Below are 23,214 nucleotides of genomic sequence, written 5' to 3'. Positions count from 1 at the left end.
CAGGATCTTAGTTCCCCAACCAGGTACTGAACTCAGGCCAGGCAGTGAGAGTGCCAAGTCCTAACCACTGGATCACCAGGGAATTCCCAGCAATTTTTTTTTTTAACTTATTTATTTTTGGTTGCATTGGGTCTTCTTGCTGCACGTGGGCTTTCACTAGCTGCAGAGAGTGGGGTCTGCTCTTTGTTGAGGTGTGCGGGCTTCTCATTGTGGTGGTTTCTGTTGTTGCAGAGCACAGGCTCTAGGCATGTGGGCTTCAGTAGTTGTGGCACCTGGGCTTCAGTAGTTGTGGAACGCAGGCTCTAGAGAGCAGGCTCAGTAGTTGTGGTGCACAGGCTTAGTTGCTCCGTGTCATGTGGGATCTTCCCGGACCAGGGCTCAAACCTGTGTGCCCTGCATTGGCAGGCAGATTCTTAACCACTGCGCCACCAGGGAAGCCCCACCCATTTAATTCTTAGAGTGAAATTCCTACTAGAAAAGCATTTACTGTTAGTTATTTTACATATAAGACACAGAGACTTGAGAAAGGTTATGTAATCAGTCCAAGGATGCACGCCTAGGGAGTGACAGAGCTAGAATAAGTACCCAGATCTGTCTCATGTCCAAATTCCAACACCGCCTCCCTAAACGTGAAGGTCTATTCTGCCAGGCTGGATAAGAAGTCCTGTTTCCAAACCTAATCTGTGAGGGATAACCTAAACTAAAATCTTGAGTTTGGTCAAGCGGTCTGCTGCAAGGGCTTGAACTCCAAGTGCCAGACATAATGAGCCGTTCCAACTGCCACAATTCACAGGCTCCAAAAGCTGAAAAAGGCGACACCCTGCGCTCCAAGGTCTGGGACTGGGCACTATGGGGAGATGCCACGCTCTGTCCCGCTTAGGCCACACACCGCGCCTCGCCAGGTGCAGCAAACTTTCTCCCTGAAGCCAGAGGAATCCGCGCGCGGCGCAGTCCGGACGGTCTGGTTTGATCCAGCGGTCACCTGAGGTCTCTCAAAGAGGGGGGAAAAAAGCCCACAAATGCCCGGAGGAACCCTGTAGATGATGAAAATGCTCAAGTTGCCTGGCTGAATGCACGACCGCCCCTAACGCAGGGGCTTCCTTTGCACCTTCACACTACCTTCTACAGAAAACTATGTCCGTTTCATTTTTCTTTAAACACGCAACCCTCGCCTTCAGCCAGGCCAGAAATCTGCGAACAAACTAAAAAAACCGATTTCACCCTCAACTTAACTCTTACAGTTATAAGAAACACCTACCCAGGACACAAACGGGAACGAACCCACACACGCGCGCCAGAAGTGGAAGGTGGGCTGCGAATTCTTCTTCCGGGCCGGCAGCGGACACTTCCGGGACGACGGCGAGCGAGGCGGAAGTGCGGTCTCCTCGCGGCAGCTGTATTTGGGCGGGCAGAGGGAGGCTCCCGAGGCTGGGGGGCCGGGCTGGGATGGCGGCAGCAGCGGCCGGGGCAGGAGCTGGGGCGGCCCAGGAGAAGCAGTTCCCGCCGGCGCTACTGAGCTTCTTCATCTACAACCCGCGCTTCGGGCCGCGCGAGGGAGAGGTAAGCGGAGCGGGGCCGCGCGCGGGCGTCCGTAAGCGGCCGAGGAGGGCGTGGGGCGGCCGTACGGCGTCGGGCCCGAGCAGCCGCAGGGTGCGCCGGGGCGTCGGCCCCGGCCCTCCCGGAGCCGGGCAGCACCTGTCACCCTGCCCTCGTCGAGCGGCATTTACCAGGCTGCTTTGTGCCAGGTGTGTGCCCGGGTCAGGGGCTACGGCGGGGGCCACACAACGCGGGCAGCGTCTGTTCTAGGTCCTGACTCAAAGCCTGTGTATTGAGTGAAGGTTCGTCAGGCTAATCACTCCACACAGGTGGAGTCACTCTTCTCTACATCAATCCTGGGTGATTAAAGTTGAGTTTACGTCTTTGTTGCTAGAAGTCCCCGTCTAGAAGCGTGGAACAAGAGTGGGAGACTGTAGTCCTTTAAATGCAGGTTTGGGGGATCTTGCGGAAAGTTTTTTTTTTCCAAATTAATAAATTAAATCGGATGGGGGCGGGTGGTTTTTTTAATGGTTATTTTTTGAGGTGGGGACGGTGATTTCCTCAACGGATGTCCGGCGGTAGGTTGTGTTGGCAGGAAATCACGGTCCCTTTAAAGGCTGTGAGTCCAAATGCCTGTGAACCTGCTGGGTTTAATTTGTGGGGAGGTGTAAGTCTGTGCACCTAAACACACGCTTATTTCTTAACAAGCTTTGGTGTATTACAAATCAGCATGAGGAAGGAAATCCAGAGACTGAGTTTTCAGAATAGTTGTCTAATGCTCTTTCAGATGGCATGTGATTTACTGAGTATCACAATTACCTTCAGGCAGGTGGGCGTTGTTTACACCGTGAGGAGAAGATCATTTTTGTTTTTCTAGAAAAGGGTCCTTTGTTTTGCCAGCTAATGTGTATGGCATGAGAGGTTGACAGTAAATGTAGCACTTTCAACAGCTAAGACGGAAAAAATGCTTACGTCAATGTTGTGATTCTGTTTCTTCATACTTTAGGAGGAGAATAAAATTTTGTTTTACTATCCAAATGAAGTAGAAAAGAATGAAAAAATTAGAAATGTCGGATTATGTGAAGCTATTGTACAGTTTACAAGGTAATACTTTTCAATGTGCTTTTGCAGAGTTCAGTGAATTCTTAAAACTTATGCTGGAGAATTGTCCCTAACATTCTTTTAACCTTTTTAGGACCTTTAGTCCATCAAAACCTGCAAAATCTTTACATACACAGAAGAACAGACAGTTCTTCAACGAACCAGAAGAAAATTTCTGGATGGTCATGGTATTTACATACACAGTACACCTTTTTGAATTTGTATTATAAAGTGATGGGTGATCTTTACTGTTAGGAATTCAGGAAAGTCCTCCAGTCATTGCATCTGAGGAGAGTTACAGTAGGGTTGGTGGCAGTTTAAAAATCAGACTCCTGTTTGGTGTATTTGTTACTGGGGCTCTTTTAAGAAGTTTTGGGTTGGGACATGTCCAAGTTTTTTAATTTAGGGGAAAATTTAAAACACATATAGTTGATACATTGTGTAATTTCAGTTGATCAAACTTTGTAGGTTGTTAGGAATCCCATAATTGAAAAGCAAAGTAAGGACGGAAAACCAGTTGTCGAATACCAAGAGGAGGAGTTGCTGGTAATGTCATTTTTTATTTCATATTTTTAGAAAAAAATTTGTTAGTATCTTGAGTGACTTATTTTTTCAGATTTAAGCTATGTCACTTCTGCAGAAGTTTCTCAGGGTACACACAGCTTATCATTTCCATTAGCACAATCTTATAAAAGTGTATATGTACCGTCTCTTACGAATGCCTTCTACTGATCATCTGTGTTTAAAGCCCTCCTAAAAATTAGGCTTACTGGTTCGTAATTGAATTTAAATACCTCTTATTTTCAGCGCACAACTACTATAGGACCAAGTTTATGAGCATTGTATTGCTTTGCCAAGAGTCACTGTACCTTTGCTATGCAATAGACTTCTTTTGCTTTCCCTTAAATTAAGATCTGTGCCATGTCTTTGTGTTGTTTGTAGGACAAGGTTTATAGTTCGGTGCTCCAACAGTGCTACAGCATGTACAAGGTAAGCGTGACATGCTTTCTGAATTGAGAGTCTAGCCAGTTACCCCAATTTACATGGGATGCTTAAAATAATCCTTAACTCTTTACATGACTGCGAGGTGACTATGTGTCCATTTTAGGGGGAGGAAATAATGGGGCCTTTGAAACAGTATTGAGGTTTATACGTGAACTTACTCAGTACTGAGCCCTTCTCTCTTCCCAGACTTGTGCTAGGAGTATATCTGCATTAGTGAACAGTAGAGTCCATGTTCTTGAGGAAAGTACATAGTGCAGGTATTTGCATGATTGAAGGATCTGGCAATATTATTTATGTAAACTGGAACTTAGGTATGAGTTCAGGTTTCAAAAAAAAAAAATGCCCAAAACAGGTGATTTTATAAAATTTACAGTATCACTTAACAGTGTTTTGGTATTTTGTGACTTATAACTCAGGCTTTCTCATGTAAATATTTTCTATATTCAAAAGGAATTGGGGGATGAAATTAGCGGAATTAATGTAAAAGGAAAAGAAGAACTTGTTATATTGGGAAACTGAAGGACATAAGAAATTGACTTTTTTTTTTAATCTTTTACACCATTAGCTTTTTAATGGTACATTTCTGAGAGCCATGGAAGATGGAGGTGTCAAGCTCTTAAAAGAAAGATTAGAGAAATTCTTCCATCGGGTAAATATTTTGAATTTTATTTGTAATCTTGGTAGTTGTCCAAACAGACTGTTAGAGAGCGACACAGACAGGTTTGTTTCTCACATACAAAAAAAATCTAGAAGTTGGAAAAATGGCAAAGAGCCTCAGGCATAGTGTGACAAGATCAGACCAGTGAGGAGACTCATTAGATTTGCGCTCTTGAATCAGAGCTTCTTGACATTTGTACACAGCTCCTTAAAGCATCTTGGAGATGTCTTTCGGCTTCATCCTTGTCCCACCTGTGTCTGTCCCTGTGGGCTTACTCAAAAGCAAACTTCCTGTGTGGTGGATCGGTTAATTAGCAAAATCTCACATTCTTACAGATCAATTATGTTCACTAAACAGGCGTAATCTGTATTGACTCAAGGTGAAGCCTGTGGCTGTGACACAGGCTTTCTTCCCTTAGCGGTGATTAGTGTGATGTTTCTTTCCCAGCTGATGGGAATGTGTCTACACAGTTGCCATTCTCCTTCAATGTAAATTTTGCATATTTGACCTTCCCCTGGTCAAATCCAGTTTATCTTAGAGAAATGACTCTCAATTTATCTTTCTCCCTACACTACCTTTGATGTCTATTTTTGAATTATTTTGTTTTTATGAAGTACTTTTCTTTCTTGTTTCTTCACTTTAATGACCATAGTTATTCACTCTGACTGTCCCCTCTTCCTCTTCTTGTCTTAATTTCTCTCCTGTCCATCAACACTGACTGTATGCCCTTCCAGCATGATTTTAGTATAAGATGGCCCATGATATCATGTGTGGAGGTCAGTCTAGTCTGAGGAGCACTGATATGAAGACTTCAGCGCTTCAAAGAGAGATAGCACGATGCTGAATGAACACTACTTATGTTTGAACTTAATTTTTTGAAATTGGTACTGATTTCAAATCCAGTTCCCTGTGGCTCACCTCCGTGTTGGTCTTGGCAGTGTGCTGTTTGCTAGCATGTAATTGTACCATAAATTAAGACTAATTATTTTCAGTTGTCAGAGTACTGTCTTCAATATACTATTAGTAACTTTTATGCCTTATTTTTTTCCTACAGTATTTACAAACGTTGCATTTGCAGTCATGCGATCTACTTGACATTTTTGGTGGGATCAGCTTCTTCCCATTGGATAAAATGACTTATTTGAAAATCCAGTCCTTTATTAATAGAATGGAAGAAAGCCTGAGTATAGTCAAGTACACTGCCTTTCTCTATAACGATCAACTCATCTGGTAGGTATACCCTACGGCTTGGTGTATAGAAGCAGAAAGTCTTTTAGGATCACAAAAAATAGCAATGACTCCGTTGATACCATGTTGTCAAACTGGAAGTAATAGCTGGTGGTGGGTGGAGGGGTAGGATGCGTCTTTTTAGATATTAAAATAAGGCAGTGATTGTTTAAACCAAAATTAGGGTAATTTTGTTTAAAATTACCAAGCAGGGGAGTTTAAAACTGGTTCCACGGAAGATAGAGAAAATGTTAGGTTGAAGAATCCTTTTTTTTTTAATTAATTAAGTTATTTATATTTGGCTGCGTTGGGTCTTTGTTGCTGCGCGCAGGCTTTCTCTAGTTGTGGCGAGTGGGGCTACTCATTGCGGAGTGGGGGCTACTCATTTCAGTGCGCAGGCTTCTCATTGCGGTGGCTTCTCTTGTGGATAATGGGTTCTAGGCACACGGGCTCAGTAGTTGTGGCTCGCGGGCTCTAGAGCGCAGGCTCAGTAGTTGTAAAGCACAGGCTCAGTAGTTGTGGTGCACAGGCTTAGTTGCTCTGCGACATGTGACATCTTCCCGGACTAGGGCTGGAACCCGTGTCCCCTGCATTGGCAGGCGGATTCTTAGCCACTGTGCCATCAGGGAAGCCCCATAATTTTCATACTTCCTTTTAAGGAAGCTAGTTTTTAAAAAATATCCAACAAGTTATAAGTGCTATAAAACCAAGTAGTAACCCACTATCAAACTGTGTTTGCGTCCTGTAGTAGGGACAAATACATAATTTCTTTGATGAAAGCATTGATACTCAAGAAGCAAACATAAACTGTTACTAAAAGCTTTCAACTCCCGAACACAGAGCTCTGGAAGCGCTGTGTGAACGTGCCTGAGGCCGCGGGGAGAGGTCCCTGAAGACTTGAGTGAGAGCCAGCCTGTCTGTTCACAGCTGACAGTGGTCTGCCTGTGATGAGCCGCTGAGGTTCACGGGGGAGCAGCCAGCTGAAAGCCCTCCGGCAGCTGCTCAAGTGCATTCGGTTTTTGTGTTTGTATCTTCTGGCATGTTGTTTGTGCTCCGAGAACGTTGATGGTGAGCTCAAAGCAGATGGTAGGAAATACCTTAGAGTTCTGTTTGGACCGTGTTGCGTCTAACTCGTGGATTTGGTTTTAGCAGTGGCTGTGAAAGGATTTAGCAGTGGCTCCTCCTCTGTTGGGAGGAGGGTGTCAGTTGACTATCTCGCCCAGTGTTTTTGGCCTGTGTTTTTTTGCGGTACGCGGGCCTCTCCCTGTTGTGGCCTCTCCCGTTGTGGAGCACAGGCTCCGGACGCGCAGGCTCAGCGGCCATGGCTCACGGGCCCAGCCGCTCCGCGGCATGCGGGATCCTCCCGGACCAGGGCACAAACCCGTGTCCCCTGCATCGGCAGGCGGACTCTCAACCACTGCACCACCAGGGAAGCCCAAGGGGTGAATGCTTTTATGAATAAATGCCTTAGCTATTTCTTAAGTTAATCAAAGTTGACCAGACTCTTTGATCTTGGCTAGATTATTTTACATTCAACACTTGACAGTGACATAGTCTGTATTATAGACTAAACTGATCCTGCCTTGAAGGATTATGTCGAATGATGGCCACTTCATTCTCGGTAACGCTCCCGCTGAAAGAGATTCTCGAATAACTTGGCATTGCCACCAGAAACAGAGTTGGCGGGCTCTGGAGAAGTGCATAGATCCCGGACCACGGCTGTGCCCAGCTCACAGCGCTGGAGTTGAGGCTTCACTCAGAGCAGGTGTGGAGGTCTCAGAGCAAAACAGGTGAAGTCCATTTAGCATTTAAGTAAAAACAAGGCACAGAGTCATAAAACAGGAAGAAAAATCAGTCTTGAGAAAGTAGTAGCATCTCATGCACACAAATAAATCAGTCGAGCAGAAGAATAATTTTTCTTTTTTTTAAATCATTCATATCAAATGACTATTTGAGAAACTTTTGAGAACATCTGTACTTCTGAGCACCGGTAGGCTGTTTCCTGTTTGATGTGAGCCATTGACAGAGTTCTGAATCATGTGGACCTGTCAGTACAGGGTTTTGTTTGCTTTTGTTTGTTTACTTGTGCTAAGAAAGGAACTCTTGTTATTTTGGGTTTTTTGTTTGTTTGTTTTTACTTTTTATTTTGAGATTATTGAAGATTGGCATGAAGTTGTAACAGCTTTTCTCCAGCGGTAACATCCGGCATAATTATAACACAGTATTACTTCATTTACTTTTGTTGGGGAGCAGGAGTTGGGATGGACTGGGAAGAGGGTTGCTACAGTCGGAGCTCGTGGACGTTCCACAACCCGGCAGGCCTCCCCATAGGCAGAGTGGGAACCGCCTACTTGCTGCTTCATGCTCTGAACAGCTGGCTGCGACTTATTTTCTTTATAAATTTTCTACCCAGAAAACCAGCATCAAATTACTTAATGCCTAGCATTAAATCTTAAGTGCAATAATAAATGCAAAGCCCTAAGCACAGCGCACGTAGTAAGTAGTTGAGAAGTGTCTTCCGTTTCCTTTTATAGGGTGTTTTCTGCTCAGTGTCTCTGGTCTGGAGCAGTACTGTCCAATAAGCATATGATGCAGGCCACAAATGTCGTTTTAAGTTTTCTAGTAGCCACAATAAAATAAAAAGAAACTGGAGAAATCAATTTTAACAATATATTTTTTTAGCCCAATATATCTCAAATATTTTTTCAACATGTAAACAATATAAAAAATTATTAACGAGCTGCTCTTTTTGTGCTCAATCCTAAAAGTCCAGTGTGTATTTTACACTCATCTCCACCAGCCGCATTTCAGGTGTTCAGTAGCCAGATGTACCCAGTAGCTACCGTCTCCGGAAGCGCAACTCTGGAAGAAACTGCCCAGAGCATGATTCTTTACATACTGTCTGCTGCTTACCAGTAGCAAGCTCTCTCCACCGGGATTTATGTCTTGAATGGAAAGTAACATCCAGAGCCTGTTTTGAGTCTTTCTCTTTCTTTCCTCAGTTATTTCCACAAAAGAAAAGAGTGGGGGACCTTCTGTGTGTTTGATCTGAAAGGTCCATCTGCCCGGTTGGCTGCGGGTTCCTCTCAGAATTCGTGTTGTCACAGGCCAAGCGCCGACAGTTCTCAGCTGTTTCTGTTTTGGCCTCACCTTTGGACCCGGGACTTCGTTCTGCTTGGCAGGAAGCTTCAAACCTGCTTCAGGGTGTTTGGCCCCTTTAGAGTTTTAGCTGTGGACAGACATTCTGGAAATGGGAGAGGAGAGGTGGTGTAGGAGGAGGCGGAGATAAGACAAATGGGAGGAGTTCAGGGAAGCGGGCCGGGTTTCTGTGCCGAGCCGGGCCGGACTTCTAACATAACCTGCGATTCTACTGGGAAAGAAGACAGAGCCCCTGGAACGTGGTGCAGAGGCTTGGTTTATATCTAGTTAGACTTCCTCAAGGATTTTTTTCAATTATCTTGAATAGAAAAAAACCCCCAGATACAGACTCATTGTCTGTTTATATCCTTATCTGAAAAACCGGTTTTAGGTAGAGTCCAACAACACCTGCTAGTTTCTCAGTACTATTCCAGGTGCCAGATTGGATGGTTTGCCCAAAAGTTTGTTTCTTTCTCTTCCCACTTTTTGCCTACACTGAATCGAGAGAATTAAAATCCAAATACATTTCTGAGACATAGCGTTTTGAGTTCCCCGTCTACAGCATAGCAGTATGTTCAGGATGCGGGGTGAAAGAAAGTGGCCTTACCGTGTAACCCAGAAAGTGGACAGAAACCTGCTACCTCAAGGGGAGCTGCTAATGCTCCCTGGATAATCCCACGTGGTAGGCAAATCAAATCTGCTGTGACTTTTTACTTCAAGTGTCGCATAAAATGCAGCACCATGTAGTAGTAGCCTTTAGCAGGTCAGGGTGGAGTTCTAGTGCTGGACTCAAGTTTACTTCATTCCATTCTTGAACTTTCCATCAAGGAAAGGCCTTCTTGATATCATGCAAAAAAAAAAAGAGAGAGATGAACTTTTATCACAGAGCAATGGAAAGACAGAAGACCAATTCCAGACTTTTAACACAGTGCTTTTCTGATGTTTCAGGAGTGGATTAGAACAAGATGACATGAGAATTTTATACAAATACCTCACCACATCTCTATTTCCAAGGCATATCGAACCTGAGGTATGATGGGGTACTAATCTCTAGATAAATAGATGGATAAATAGACATATAGACGCGCACACACACACACACACACACACACAGATTTGGGGGTGGAGTAACTTGGTGGGTGGGGCAGTTCTGGTCTGTATTTTACATTATTAGTGTGATGTTTAGTCGTGTAGCTGTCCGTTGGTATCCATGGGGGATTGCTCCCAGGACCCCCCAGATACCCAGATCCACACACGTATGTTCAAGTCCCTTATATAAAATGGCATAGTATTTGCATGTAACCTACGCACATCCTCCCTTACACTTTGAATTGTCTTTAGTTTATTATAATACCTAATAAAATTGAACAAAAAAACACCTAATACAATGCAAATGCTATGTAAATAGTTGCCAGTGTGTGGAAAATTCAAGTTTTGCTTTTTGGAACTTTCAAAAGAAATTTTTGCCCCAAATATTTTCAACATGCGGTTGGTTGAATCCACAAATGTGGAATCTGCAGATGTGGAAACCTCAGATACGGAAGGCCAACTGTGTATATTTAGCGTGTGTCACTTAGCACAGAAAACCACGTATGTCAGCTTTTCTTCATTTTGTTACGTTCAAATGCAATTGCAAAGCTATGTTTTTAAGGGGAGCAATTCATTGAGTAGAGGAAAAACTGGATTTTTAGGTCGGGTTCTGGGAACTCTGAAAATGCCAGGGATCTTGGACAAAACAGTGGTTAATTCTGTGGTCTTTTCACGTACAAACATGAGATCTGATTTTTTTTTTTTTTTTTTGCGGTACGCGGGCCCCTCGCTGCTGTGGCCTCTCCCATTGCGGGGCACAGGCTCCGGACGCGCAGGCCCAGCGGCCATGGCTCACGGGCCCAGCCGCTCCGCGGCACGCGGGATCCCCCCAGACCGGGGCACGAACCCGCGTCCCCTGCATCGGCAGGCGGACTCTCAACCACTGCGCCACCAGGGAAGCCCGAGATCTGATTTTGAGTTGATTTTATACTTCCCGCCTGGCTTTTCCATTCTGACAATTTCTCAGTTTTCTGCAGAGAACTGTAAATAATACTGCAGTGTTTTCCGCAAAGTATCTTTTCTTAGCTTTAGTTAGGTTGGAAGTGAAAAGTGTTCGTAAACCATAACATTATCATTTTGACCCAGGAGCGCATACACGCACCCTCTCCCTCGCTCTGTTTTTTAAGGCCATGACCTGAAACAACAGGAAAAAAGTCTCTTTGATGAGAAATCTCAAGGTTTTGAGAAGGACCTGGTCCTGCACTTTGCTCCTTTCTGGGTAGTTTGAATACAGTGGCTAATGTTTCTGGAGTGTGTACCATACGCCAGACACGGTGTAAGTGCCCAGCACACTTGCATTATCTCATGACATCCTGACAGCCATCCTGAAAGCCGGGTACCTTATCTCCATCTTACAGATAGGAGACCCAGGCTTGGGGGGCTTACGTGATTTAGCCCCACGTCACCCAGCTAGTAAGTGAGAGAGCCAGGACTTGATCTCGGGGTCTGACTAATGCTAAAGCACCTGCTTCCAACCACACCCTCAGAAGGATCCTTCAGGAGGCTTTCCCATGGTGGACAGTGCTGTTGCAACAGCAGAACACTCTATTGGTGCTTTATTGTATGTCTAAAGGGCCGGGCTTATAAAATAGGAATGTACGAAGTGGCAGTGAGGACATGGATATGTGAGGACTTCTTTCGCTACAGGCTGCACGTGTGAGAGCTGTGCATTTTCACTATTGGATTTACTGTTTTTCAATCTTTCATTTTCAGTTACATGCTAGAATTTTATGTAGACTAGAAGAACATCAAGAAGTTTTAGAAGAATAATAAGTTTTAGCTATTGTGACTATTAGATTTGGAATTTCTTTTTATTTCCTATGCATATTGAAGTAGTGTATCTTCAGCAGAAGAAACCAGGAATGGGTTACAAATATAGATCTATGAGGAGGCACCATGTCATGGCTGAAGGCAGGGACTTTCAGGTCACACAGGCTTGTGTTTGATGCCTGGCCCCTCCACTCAGGGGCTGGGTGTGCTGGTGAACTTCTTCGTACTTGTTTCCATTTCTAGAAAATAGGAAGACGGCATTCCCCATAGGGGTGATATGAGATGAAGTTATGTAATTTATGTCATCGCCTAGCACGTATTAACCACATGGGAGATTTCAATTATTGCTGTAAAAGGAACAAAATCAGTATGTGGAATTTAGGGCACAGTGAAGTTATGATAGTTCTGTTTAAAACCAGTGAGTTCTTTCTGTACCTCTGTAATCCCCCCTCCCTTTTTTTTGGTGGAGAGGAATATGGAAAATTGATATAGAAAAATGGCATGGAGCCAACTAGTAAATATAAATGCTGTTTTTCAAAGTTTTGAATATAGGAAATCTAATAAGGCACTTGTCAACATTAAATTTGTTTACAGTTGGCGGGAAGGGATTCTCCGATAAGGGCAGAAATGCCCGGAAATCTTCAACACTATGGAAGGTAGGACTTCTGTCCTTTGATAGACAGTATTGGATTTTATTATCTTTTTTGGTAAAGATAAAATCATGAGCACTGAATTACCTTTGTGCTACTTTATTGACAATAATCAACAAAGGAAATTCTTTTGTTTCCAATGAATTAAAACGATTACTTTTTTGTATTCTGATCTGGTGTTTTCTAAGTAATGTCTAGCTTCCCAAAAAGGCCGTATATTAACACCCTTATAGGAATGCACTGTTTATATATTCCTGTTTATAATCTGCCTAATTGAATCAAGTCATCTCTGCTTCCTTCTCAGATTTCTCACTGGACCCTTGAATCTTAATGATCCAGAAGCAAAATGCAGATTTCCCAAAATTTTTGTAAATACAGATGACACATATGAAGCTCTGCATTTAATTGTTTATAAGGTAACAGTGGCCTTTCTCTCCAGGGTTACAGATGATACTAAAGTAAATCTTTCTTGCACGGGTACACTAGTCGGTGCGCAGACCTCACATGTTTCTTGGAACAGGTGTCGCAAGTTCTGATTATTGTAAAACTCAAAATGGGTGCTTTCTGGAGTAAGAGGGTTACTTTCAGTCCCCATTAAACAGTAGTTCTGTGATTAGCAAGAGTCACTGTCTGAGGCTGTGACTCAGATGTTTCAAGTCCTGCACGCGGACAGATCAGAGGCCGTCAAGGCCGGTGTTGCCTGTTGTTCGATGCCTGCCCACACTCCAGTGGATTCTGCCTTCGCTCTGATTTTAAAGCTGTGGACTTGCTAATTCCATAAGGATAGTCTGAGTTTCTGTCAGGATATTATCTTGTAAGGATGTATATTTATGCTGGTTGGGTTTATTTATTTACTTATTTTTGGCTGTGTTGGGTCTTTGATGCCGCGCGCAAGCTTTCTCCAGTGGCAGCGAGTGGGGGCTACTCTTCATTGTGGTGCGCGGGCTTCTCACTGCGGTGGCTTCGCTTGTTGTGGAACACGGACCCTAGGTGCGAGGGCGTTAGTTTTGGAACACGGGCTCAGTAGTTGTGGCTCGCGGGCTGTAGAGCCCAAGCTTAGTAGTTGTGGTGCACGGGCTTAGTTGCTCTGCGACATGTGGGATCTTCCCGGACCAGGGCTGGAACCCATGTCCCCTGCATTGGCAGGTGGATTCTTAACCACTGCACCACCAAGGAAGCCCCATGTTTTGGTTTCTTGTTAGAGCATTTTAAATCATCTCATTTCCCTTATAAGTAGTTCATTTTGCATCTCTAACTAATAAGGACCTCTGTTTTAACATCACCACCTGCCATTATCACACTGGACCAAAATAACGTTAATAACTTCCTTAATACCATCTATTATCCAGACCCTATCCAGATTTCTCCAGTTGACTAAAAAAGTCTTTATAAAGTTGATATATTTAAATAAAGATTTAAACAAGACCACTGCATTTGATTATTTAAGTCTTCTTTTTTTGTACCATTATCTAATCTTTGGTTTCTTTTCTCCCCTCCCCCCCGCAGGCCATGAGTGCAGCTGTGTGCTTTATGATCGATGGTAGGTACACACCTGTATCTGATTTCACCTGATTAGCTAAGCCTTTTCTCTTTACACTTTGCTGTGGTCTGTTCCTAAATGATAAACAAGTTGTCGTAGCAACAGGGAGGCTGTATTAAGCCTCCATCTGGGGCCTCTGCCATCTTAACCAGCTATTTCTAATATCGTTAAAGTCCCAGCTTTCTTGCTTCTCAGCAGTAGTACCTGGGCACCTTTCTGTGCCTTCCTGCCCGTGAAACGATTATGGGAGTACCCATCTCAAAGGGGGCTTTAGGATTAAATGAGGGAATATTTGTAAAGCGCCAACAGTGCCTGGCCTGTGAGTGCTATGTAGTGTTTGTTAAATAAGTATTTGACCTTCCTAGGTCTACTGGGGGTAGGCAGGCAACTTACTACCCCGCAGGGAGTGCTTCAGTCAACATTCACAGTGAGATAGTTCTTTGCCTCTTTTTCATCTTAAATATGACTAATTCTGGCTCCTCTGTTTCTCTTCTATTTGGGAGGGGAGGGGGACCTGATCATTTAATTATTTCCCAGATCAGTACAGTTTTCATTTGAATATTGTTGTTAAGATGGTAAAATGAAAATTGACCTTTTTAACACAGTGTCCTCACACTCACTGGTGTTTCTTGAATTACTTGTAAGCTTCTATCCAGCCTACACTGGACTTTTGCCGAAGACTGGACAGCATTGTTGGGCCCCAGCTTACAGTGCTGGCATCTGACATTTGTGAGCAGTTTAACATCAACAAAAGAATATCTGGGTTTGTACTTTGCTTTGTGTTTGCTTTCAAGCATTTAACTGGCTTTGGAAGAATAAGGGTGGTTCTTGCTTAGAACATGGATGGTGTTAAGGTTCGTATAATCTCTGAATCCAGAGAACAAAATGTGTTGTTTGGTCCTGTCTGCAAGGCTTCCTAGGGAGCTGTTCGTGAGTTTTTCTGCCCCACAATGATGGTCGGGGCTGGGTCTTCTCTTAATGCATCCCCTCAGCCCTCCCCAGTGGTGGTATGAACGTGTGGGGTTAGGTGTGCTAGCTCCGCCTGTGGTCTTGGCCATGTGAGTTCACTTCACATCCCACATGACCCGCCCAGGCTGTGAAATCCACACTGGCAGAGGTAATCAGCAGGGTTTTGCTTTGCATAGACGGAAAGCACTTTGCCTCTTGTGCAGAAGTGTTCCTGGTGAGGTTGCCTGTGACGTAAGCCAGTAGGCGTTGGTGCTGAGTCTGGCATCATGAAAGGCTCTAGACTGAGTATCAGGAGACTCGAGGTTAAACTCACCTTGGTTCTAAAAACACCCTGAAAAGTCACTGAACCTCTTTCTACTCTTAGTGCAAAGTCAAATGACTGTAAAGTGTGTAGATGGAAAGTACTTTAAGGAATAAAAGTCTTCTTTATATGGGCTTCCCATGTGTTTGAGAATTTACTGAAATGCTGTGAATTTATGTATAACCTTGTGCTTGTGATCATATGTTGTATGTATGTGGTCTTACATAAGCACCAGCCCACAGAGAGGTCCCACACGGGCTCCAGGTGAAAGCACAGGTAGGTTTTGATTCTGCAAGTGGATTTCTACTGCTGACAGCTTACGTAGTTTTAGAAAAGATCCAGCCAAGGAGTGAAAGTGCCTGACCAACTTACATCTTGACAGTGCTGCTCAATCTAATTGTTCGACCATGAACCTGCCAGGTTTTCAATTTTGAAGGCAGCATGTGCCTTAAATCTGTGTTGGATCATGCAGGTTATGAGCGGAGAATGATCAAGTGTAGTTACGTACATCCCCGAACCCTTGGGAGATGACTGGACATTTTCACTGCTCTGCCTGTGCTTTCGGCAGATATGATGAGTATCAAGTAACTCACTGACAAATATCCAGAGGTAAACTTGCGGTCTAGTACCTTTTATTTTACACATCAGGTTAACCCTCTTTGGGATTGTACAGAAGAAAGGAGATGGCCTTGGATGTTAATTATCCTATCATTAGACAGCAGTTTTCTCTCCGATATTTTATTACGAAAATTTTCAAACATAGGAAGGTTGAAAAAATTGTACAGTGGATACACATATACACCCACTTAGATTCTTCCATCGGCATTTTGCCATGTATGTCTGGGCACAGATCTGTCAATTCCTGTCTACAGGACAGTTTCTTGACTGTTAGGAGAATCGCTGCACGGTACCATCAGCCCCTGGAGGATAGGGTACCTGGCAAACGTGATGGTGAAATAAGTGCCACACAATTTAGGGGTGTGCCCAGTAACAGGAACTCTAGGAACGTAGTTGTTCTTATCTTTGAAACCGTGACCTGAAGATGGCTCTCGATGCATCTGAGATGTTATATGTAAGGACCTTTGATTGCCAAACCGTAACCATCAACTGACTAAAGATAAAAGCTTTTGAGTACAAAAGATAATGTTTTCTTCCAGAAATCCTTCTGACCCAAATCAAGCCATTTTATATGCCAATTCTGGGACCTCCATAAGTCACATCCCAGAGAAATTAGAGGCAGTCCTGAGGGAGGAAAGACCCCAGCCAGCAGCATGTCAGGGGCATTGTTGGGGGGCAGAGGAGGCTATGTTAGCCAGCCGTCCTGATCCCAGAGACCAGCTCAGGGTCCTCTGTTCTCTCGGCTGCAGCCCCCACTAGAAAGTGCCCACGGGGCTGTGTGCCAGTGTTTAGCATTGAGTCCAGATTTATAAATTGTAGCTCTTAACGTTCCTTTTTTTTTTTTTGCGGTACACGGGCCTCTCACTGCTCTGGCCTCTCCCGTTGCGGAGCACAGGCTCCGGACGTGCAGGCGCAGTGGCCATGGCTCACAGGCCCAGCTGCTCTGCAGCATGTGGGATCTTCCCAGACTGGGGCACAAACCCGTGTCCCCTGCATCGGCAGGTGGACTATCAACCACTGCGCCACCAGGGAAACCCTTAACGTTCCTTATGAAATTGGGGTCAGCCCTTTAAAGAATGGTGTGAAGTAGGTTTGTTTGGTGATTGGTTTCTATTCCTTTGTGGGCCACCTCAGTTTTTTTCTTCTCTAGAACTTAAAATTCTATTTTTTTTTCTTTTTTTGAGAGTAACTTATGTCCTTAATTTTTAAAGGATTCTAAAATAGAAATATGGGAAATCTTATTTGGCTTCTGTCTTTCTGGACTTGTACACGCATATAAACACAGTGACATACACACATGGTGTTTTTTACACATGGACTTCTGAAAATATATCATGCTGTAAATCTGTAGCTTTAAATAAACAAATATATATATGGTATGAGCATCAGTTTAAACCAATAAGTACAGACCTACCTCATTCTCTTTGATGGCTTCACGGTATTTACTAGGAAAGGTGTGTTTTATTTGCTTATTCGTTCTCCCATTTAATGGCTAGGGCTGGTTATGGCTATTAGTATTACAAACAGTTCTGTATTGAACAGTCGGGTCCTTAAACACCCAATTATCTCCTCAAGAGAAATCCCTCGGATTGAGCTCTGGGGCAAAGGAAATGCACATTTACCATGTGGCTCGGCTCCCGCAAGGATGGAGCCATCTTCCCCTCCCACCAGTGCCACCAGCTCCTGTTCTCCATGCTCTCGCACTTTGACAGTGACACTGAGGTTGGGCATCTCCTTGTCTGTTTATGGGCATTTCTGTCTCCTCCACAAATTGTCCCCGTCCTCTGGCTCTTTCCATTGAAGTGCTTTGTCTTTTTTCTTTTACATCAGTACTCCTAATGTAATACCCTTGTCATGTTGCATCCTCTCTCCTTTATATTTATTCAGTTTTATTAATCATTGCCTTTGGATTTGTCTTTAGTGGCACACTTGGGGCTTTCCACCCCAATATTGTAAAAATGTCCCATTTTTATCTCTGGTACATTCCTGGCTTTATTTTCTGTGTTAAATCTCTAATTCACCTAGAATTTTTAAGGGCTTGCAGGAGGGCTGTAACTTAAAATTTTCCCCCAAATCGATGGTTTTCTGAATCTGAGACTTCAGTTTTTGTTTCTTTCACACACCCCTATTCACTAGCCAATTCTAAAATTAAATTTGAAAAGGCAGGAAGGAGGAGGAGGATGTAGAAAGTTATTAGGAAAGGAGCCTCTTTCCTGTGAGCAATTTTCTTTTTGTAATCCTTTTTTATCAGTCTTCTTGAATATATGTAAAGTAGCCCAGTTGCCTAGGAGGCTGACTGCGCTGGATTCCTTCCACAAGTGAGCAGTGTAACCATTAGCAGTAAGGGTTGGTTATGATCAGACCCCGGATCGGACATGGGGAGGAGCCGGACGAAGGCGAGATGGGAAGAATTGCCCCCGGCTGTGGTCAGTGGTGTTTAATGGTGGAGTGCGGTGGAGGAAGTCTTCTTTGCCTTAAGTTTGGTCTGATTAGTGAGGAATGGCCAGTAGCCATATCCATCTAGAAGTCATCTATCTGGCAACCTTCAGCTCTCTGGAACACAGCCCAGAACAAATGAAAACCACAGCTGGGCCCTGCTCCCAGCCAGCTGCCCAAGTCCACAGGCGAAACTCTGCGAGCAGTTATGTGTGCGCTGAACATCTGGTCATTTCCTCCCCTGGTTCACAGCTCACAGTAACCTTTCCAGGTAGGCTTTGGAAGTGTGGGAAGGTTTTCACATAACTGGTCCTTAAACATATAATCTCTGGCATCTCAGTAAAATTGATGCTCTTTACTCATGGGAGATATCCCTGTGACCTCTTTTTTTATATATAGATTTATTTTATTTTTGGCTGCATGGGGTCTTCGTCGTGGTGCGCGGGCTTCTCATCACAGTGGCTTCTCTTGTTGAGCACGGGCGCTAGGTGCGTGCGCTTCAGTAGTTGTGGCACATGGGCTCAGTAGTTGTGGCTCACGGGCTCTGGGTGCAGGCTCAGCAGTTGCAGCGCACGGGCTTAGTTGCTCTGCAGCGTGTGGAATCGTCCCAGACCACGGCTCGAACCCGTGTCCCCTGCATTGGCAGGTGGATTCTTAACCACTGTGCCACCAGGGAAACCCTGCTGCTTTTAATGTGAGCAGATCTTATCTTTTCTCATTTTTATTTTTATTTTTTTAATTAATTTTTTTGGGCTGCGTTGGGTCTTTGTTGCTGCACGCGGGCTTTCTCTAGCTGTGGCGAGCGGGGGCTACGCTTAGTCGTGGTGCGTGGGCTTCTCATTGCGGTGGCTTCTCTTGTTGCAGAGCATGGGCTCTAGGCACGCGGGCTCAGTAGTTGTAGCTCGTGGGCTCTAGAGCACAGGCTCAGTAGTTGTGGCACACGGGCTTAGTTGCTCCATGGCATGTGGGATCTTCCCGGACCAGGGCTGGAACCCGTGTCCCCCTGCATTGGCAGGCGGATTCTCAACCACTGCGCCACCAGGGAATCCCCGCTATTTTTAATGTGAGCAGATCTTGTTTTCTTTTATTAACAGTACATTGCAGGTAACTGTTTTCTATTTTCGTTTTTACATCATCCTTCATGGTGGGTGGAGCGGAAAGAGGCCACATTTGCCCCTGTCCTAACTACCTAAATAACGTCTCTCATGTGAATGTCCATGTGGGATTACAAAAGGAAGAATTCCAATCTTCTTAGAAGAGTGTTGTACATGTTATAAATGAGAGAAAGAGGAACGCCACGGTGTTAGACAAGTAACCAGAACTTTAAGCCTGATCGAAGGTCATAGAAGTTAGTCTGTCCAAACAACGAAATTTACAACTCTTTCCAAACTTCGTTTAAAATTTTCATCTTTCCAGAAAATTTTTCTTGTAGTTATACTTGCTTTTCTTAGATTTAGGGTCCTACTCAAAACAAATTCTGGTTTTATAAGAATTCTGTTTTCATTTTCCTGGGAACTAATTGTCCACATTCTTTCTCGCCTAGAGGTAGAGTATCACAGTAGTAACCACTTCCCCGGAGGCCGGATTTCCGGCACCCTCAGCCCCCCAGTGCGTGGCCGCTCCCCCTGTAGTAAGCAGAGAAGGCTTCTGGCCCCCAGCGGCAGGGCTGCCCAGGCTCTCACGCAGACCCCCGATTGTGAATTTAAGGCACAGTGAGAGGTGAGGGAGGGGAGGCCCCTGAGAGCCGAGTGGCCCAGCTGTCAGGGTGGCTCCCCGAGGGGTCTCAGACTCTGACCCAGGAGACAGCAAAGTAGCATTGCCCAGTCATCCAGAATAATGAAAGGGTAAATCCCAATTAAATACTTCAGAGGAGGTTCGTACGTTTTAGAATGATCTCTGAGTGGGATGATGAAAGCTTTGTTACAGTGCTAAGCTTCCGTTCTGTGGCAGTTTACATACATGCAGCTGTGGGATAAATGAGATGTACGGGGGTCAGCAACCTTTTTCTGCAAAGGGCCAAACAGTAAGTACTTTAGGCTTTGTAGGCCGTGTATGTTCCAAGTACTCAACTATCCTTTAAGCGTGAGAGCAGCTGTAACAATACATAGGCATATGGGTGTCCCAGTAAAACTTTATTTAGAAAAACAGGGCCTGGTTTGGTCCCAGAGCCATAGTTTGCTGATCCCTTCACTGGAAGGGTAAGTGGCCTGCATTGATTTACTTTGTTTTTTGTTAAGTGAACAGATAACTGAGTGACTGCTGTTTATAAAACACTGTACTTGAAAAAAAAAAATCATCACATAATGGTTAAAATATTTGTGGTTTTAAACGTACATACTTGAGCTCGCTGGGAAATTCAGTCATTCTGAATACCTCACGGATATCAGATAAGTTACTGCCGAATGTTACGTCTTAACTGAGGTTCTTGATTTGAAGGCCCAGCCATTGAAAATACCACCTTAGCCATTCCACATTTAGAGTTTTTACAGTGTAGTTGTACATTTGGGTAATTGTTCTTTCAGAAAGTTACCACCTCCATAACATGTTTTCACAGGTCTGAAAAAGAACCCCAGTTTAAGTTTATCTACTTCAACCATATGAATTTAGCAGAAAAAAGTACAATTCACATGAGGAAAACACCCAGTGTGTCACTTACGTCTGTTCATCCAGATTTAATGAAGATCCTGGGTGACATCAACAGTGATTTTACAAGGTAATTCTAACCACCTCACCAGTTAGGCGTCCACTTTCTAATAAGAGGACATTAAAGGAATCATCTTCAAAAACCGAGTGACCCCAGGCCCCTTCAGAGGTCTTGACTACCTCCCTGGGCACCAGTTCCAAACATCATTAAGCCCAGAAGGGGCTGGTCACTCACAGGGGACTCCCTGAACTTTTCAAATGGCTCAAGTTTCCTGTTTCTTGTTTTAGAATGTTTTTCACAATCCAGCTGTATATATAAAATAAACAATTGCGTTTTGAAACTCTTTTCTTACAGAGTGGATGAAGATGAAGAAATCATCGTGAAAGCAATGAGTGATTATTGGGTTGTTGGGAAAAAGTCTGACCAGCGGGAGCTGTATGTTATTTTGAATCAAAAAAATGCAAACCTCATTGAAGTAAATGGTAAATAGGGTTTGGTATTTGAGCAGAATTTTAATGCTACTGATATTTAAAAACTATCTTTTCAGTGTACTAAGGACATGCTAAATAGAAATCATGACTTGAGATTTTAAGCAGATGCCCCCTGTTGCTTAAAAGAAATCATCATTTGGTCTATTCAGGAGTGGGACAGTGGGGCAGTGCACCCCAAGTGTCAACTGTAAGGACAATCAGGTGTGAGGTTTCTTCTGCAGACATCTTCTGGGGTGTATTACATTTTTCTCTTGATAGCAATACTTGTATTAATAGTCTATGCATTAGAAACAACCTCAGGGAATACATGCCTCATTTATTTATTTATGGCTGCGTTGGGTCTTCGTTGCTGCGCGCGGGCTTTCTCTAGTTGTGGCGAGTGGGGGCTACTCTTTGTTGCCGTTCGCAGGCTTCTCATTGGAGTGGCTACTCTTGTTGCGGAGCACAGGCTCTAGGCGCATGGGCTTCAGTAGTTGTGGCATGCAGGCTCAGTAGTTGCAGCTCGCGGGCTTTAGAAGAGCGCAGGCTCAGTAGTTGTGGCACACGGACTTAGTTGCTCCGCGGCATGTGGGATCTTCCCGCACCAGGGCTGGAACCCGTGTCCCCTGCATTGGCAGGCGGATTCTTAACCACTGCGCCACCAGGGAAGCCCCTACATGCCTCATTTAAAACAGGAATTGAGTAAAGTCCAGATAATGACGCCACTGTTGCGGAGCTCCCGATCCACAATTCAGGGTTGCAGCTAGAGTTTCTGTGTTTTTGAATCAGATTCCTCAAGATTTTAGAAGTTGTGCTCCTCACGCCCCAACCCGCGGGTGTCTTAGACACTTTGGGTTTGAGCTGTCTCAGGCCCAAAGAAGCAACGTTACATAGTGTTAAAGTCTCCTGTACGTCAGGTCCTTTTTTCTTTCTCTCGACTTAACATTTCTTATCAAGGCTTCTGAGATTTAAGGTCAAAATTAATGCAGACCTTTATTTATGACCAACTTTACTCCAGGGAATTTAAGGTACTGATATATAACCTTTTAAGTGAGAATTTCTATACCTTACTCACCGTTTTCTATTCTTTTTGCAGAAGAGGTCAAGAAGCTTTGTGCGACGCAGTTCAATAACATCTTCTTCTTGGATTGACTGACAAGGGCTCACCGAAACGTCTTTTAAAAAAACCGCTCAGCAAGCATTTCGTTTGCCTTTGCAGGTTATTGGTCATATTACTGACTGGATTAATGACAACAGTAAAGCAATACTTGCTTTGAAGAATCAACTTTCTACTCAGCCTGATGATTCCCTGAGGTTTTTAGCTTTTAAATATTTATGTGGAATTAAAGGTAGCCAGCTACATCTCTTTCATTCCATTCTTTTGACATTATGTGACTATTTTACTGGAAAATAAGACTAATAAATTGTTAAAGTTTTTAAAGTTCTGGTCTTGCATTGAGTCTCTCTGGTTGCTTGTTTGTAGACCGCACCGGCCATGGGTCCCTGGCTCATCCTCAGGAATACTCTAGCAGCGAAGGGCGCTCAGAGTTCGGATTCCTTCCCTGGTCCCTAGGCCTGACGTGGCAAACTGTGAGGCATTTGCCCAAAGTAATTGCTGGACTTGGTTTTTATCTTGAGCAATAACGTGATTTTTAGACCACAAATAAACATCAGACAAAGAACTTAATGCAAGTGCCCCAGTGTGCTCCAAACATAAAGCCACGTAGAACTCCCAGGCGGGCACAGCCCCACCGGCATGCTCACAACTGAGATTCAGCCTGGCAGGATTTGATTTAACTTTTGGTGGTCTGGACATCCCAGAGTTTGGTTGAAAACTAGCCGGGCATGGTCTGGAAAAATCGGTACCAACCCGGCCCTAATAGGAGCTCCCCACAGCCCCCTGCACCCAGCCTGTGAGTTAGGGTGGAGCAGGGAAATGACTCCTCATCTATTTGCAGTTGCAATTTTCATTGTCACCCTCTAATTCACAATCTCCCTTATGATTTCCTCTTACCCCGTGAGATACTTAAAATGGTATGTTTTAGTTTCCAGTGATCTCAGG

At 44.2% G+C, this 23,214-nt stretch overlaps 1 protein-coding gene across 1 annotated transcript; it reads left to right on the top strand.

Moving 5' to 3' along the window:
* The first annotated feature begins 1,363 nt into the window (after window positions 1–1,363).
* CCZ1 (CCZ1 homolog, vacuolar protein trafficking and biogenesis associated) lies at window positions 1,364–22,590 on the top strand. The gene is made up of 15 exons (XM_065892665.1): window positions 1,364–1,560; window positions 2,543–2,640; window positions 2,732–2,825; window positions 3,106–3,183; window positions 3,580–3,627; window positions 4,208–4,291; window positions 5,355–5,530; window positions 9,614–9,695; window positions 12,119–12,180; window positions 12,479–12,590; window positions 13,681–13,714; window positions 14,360–14,477; window positions 20,593–20,751; window positions 21,037–21,164; window positions 22,249–22,590. Exons 1-15 carry the CDS (start codon window positions 1,447–1,449, stop codon window positions 22,302–22,304), a joined length of 1,443 nt encoding a protein of 480 aa, XP_065748737.1. The 5' UTR covers window positions 1,364–1,446; the 3' UTR covers window positions 22,305–22,590.
* The last annotated feature ends 624 nt before the right edge of the window (window positions 22,591–23,214 follow it).

Source organism: Phocoena phocoena, chromosome 15 (genome assembly GCF_963924675.1).
Source record: "Phocoena phocoena chromosome 15, mPhoPho1.1, whole genome shotgun sequence".
Lineage (NCBI taxonomy): Eukaryota > Metazoa > Chordata > Mammalia > Artiodactyla > Phocoenidae > Phocoena > Phocoena phocoena.
The sequence above is the reverse complement of the archived record's forward strand: the minus strand, read 5'-3'. Positions and strand labels throughout refer to the sequence as shown.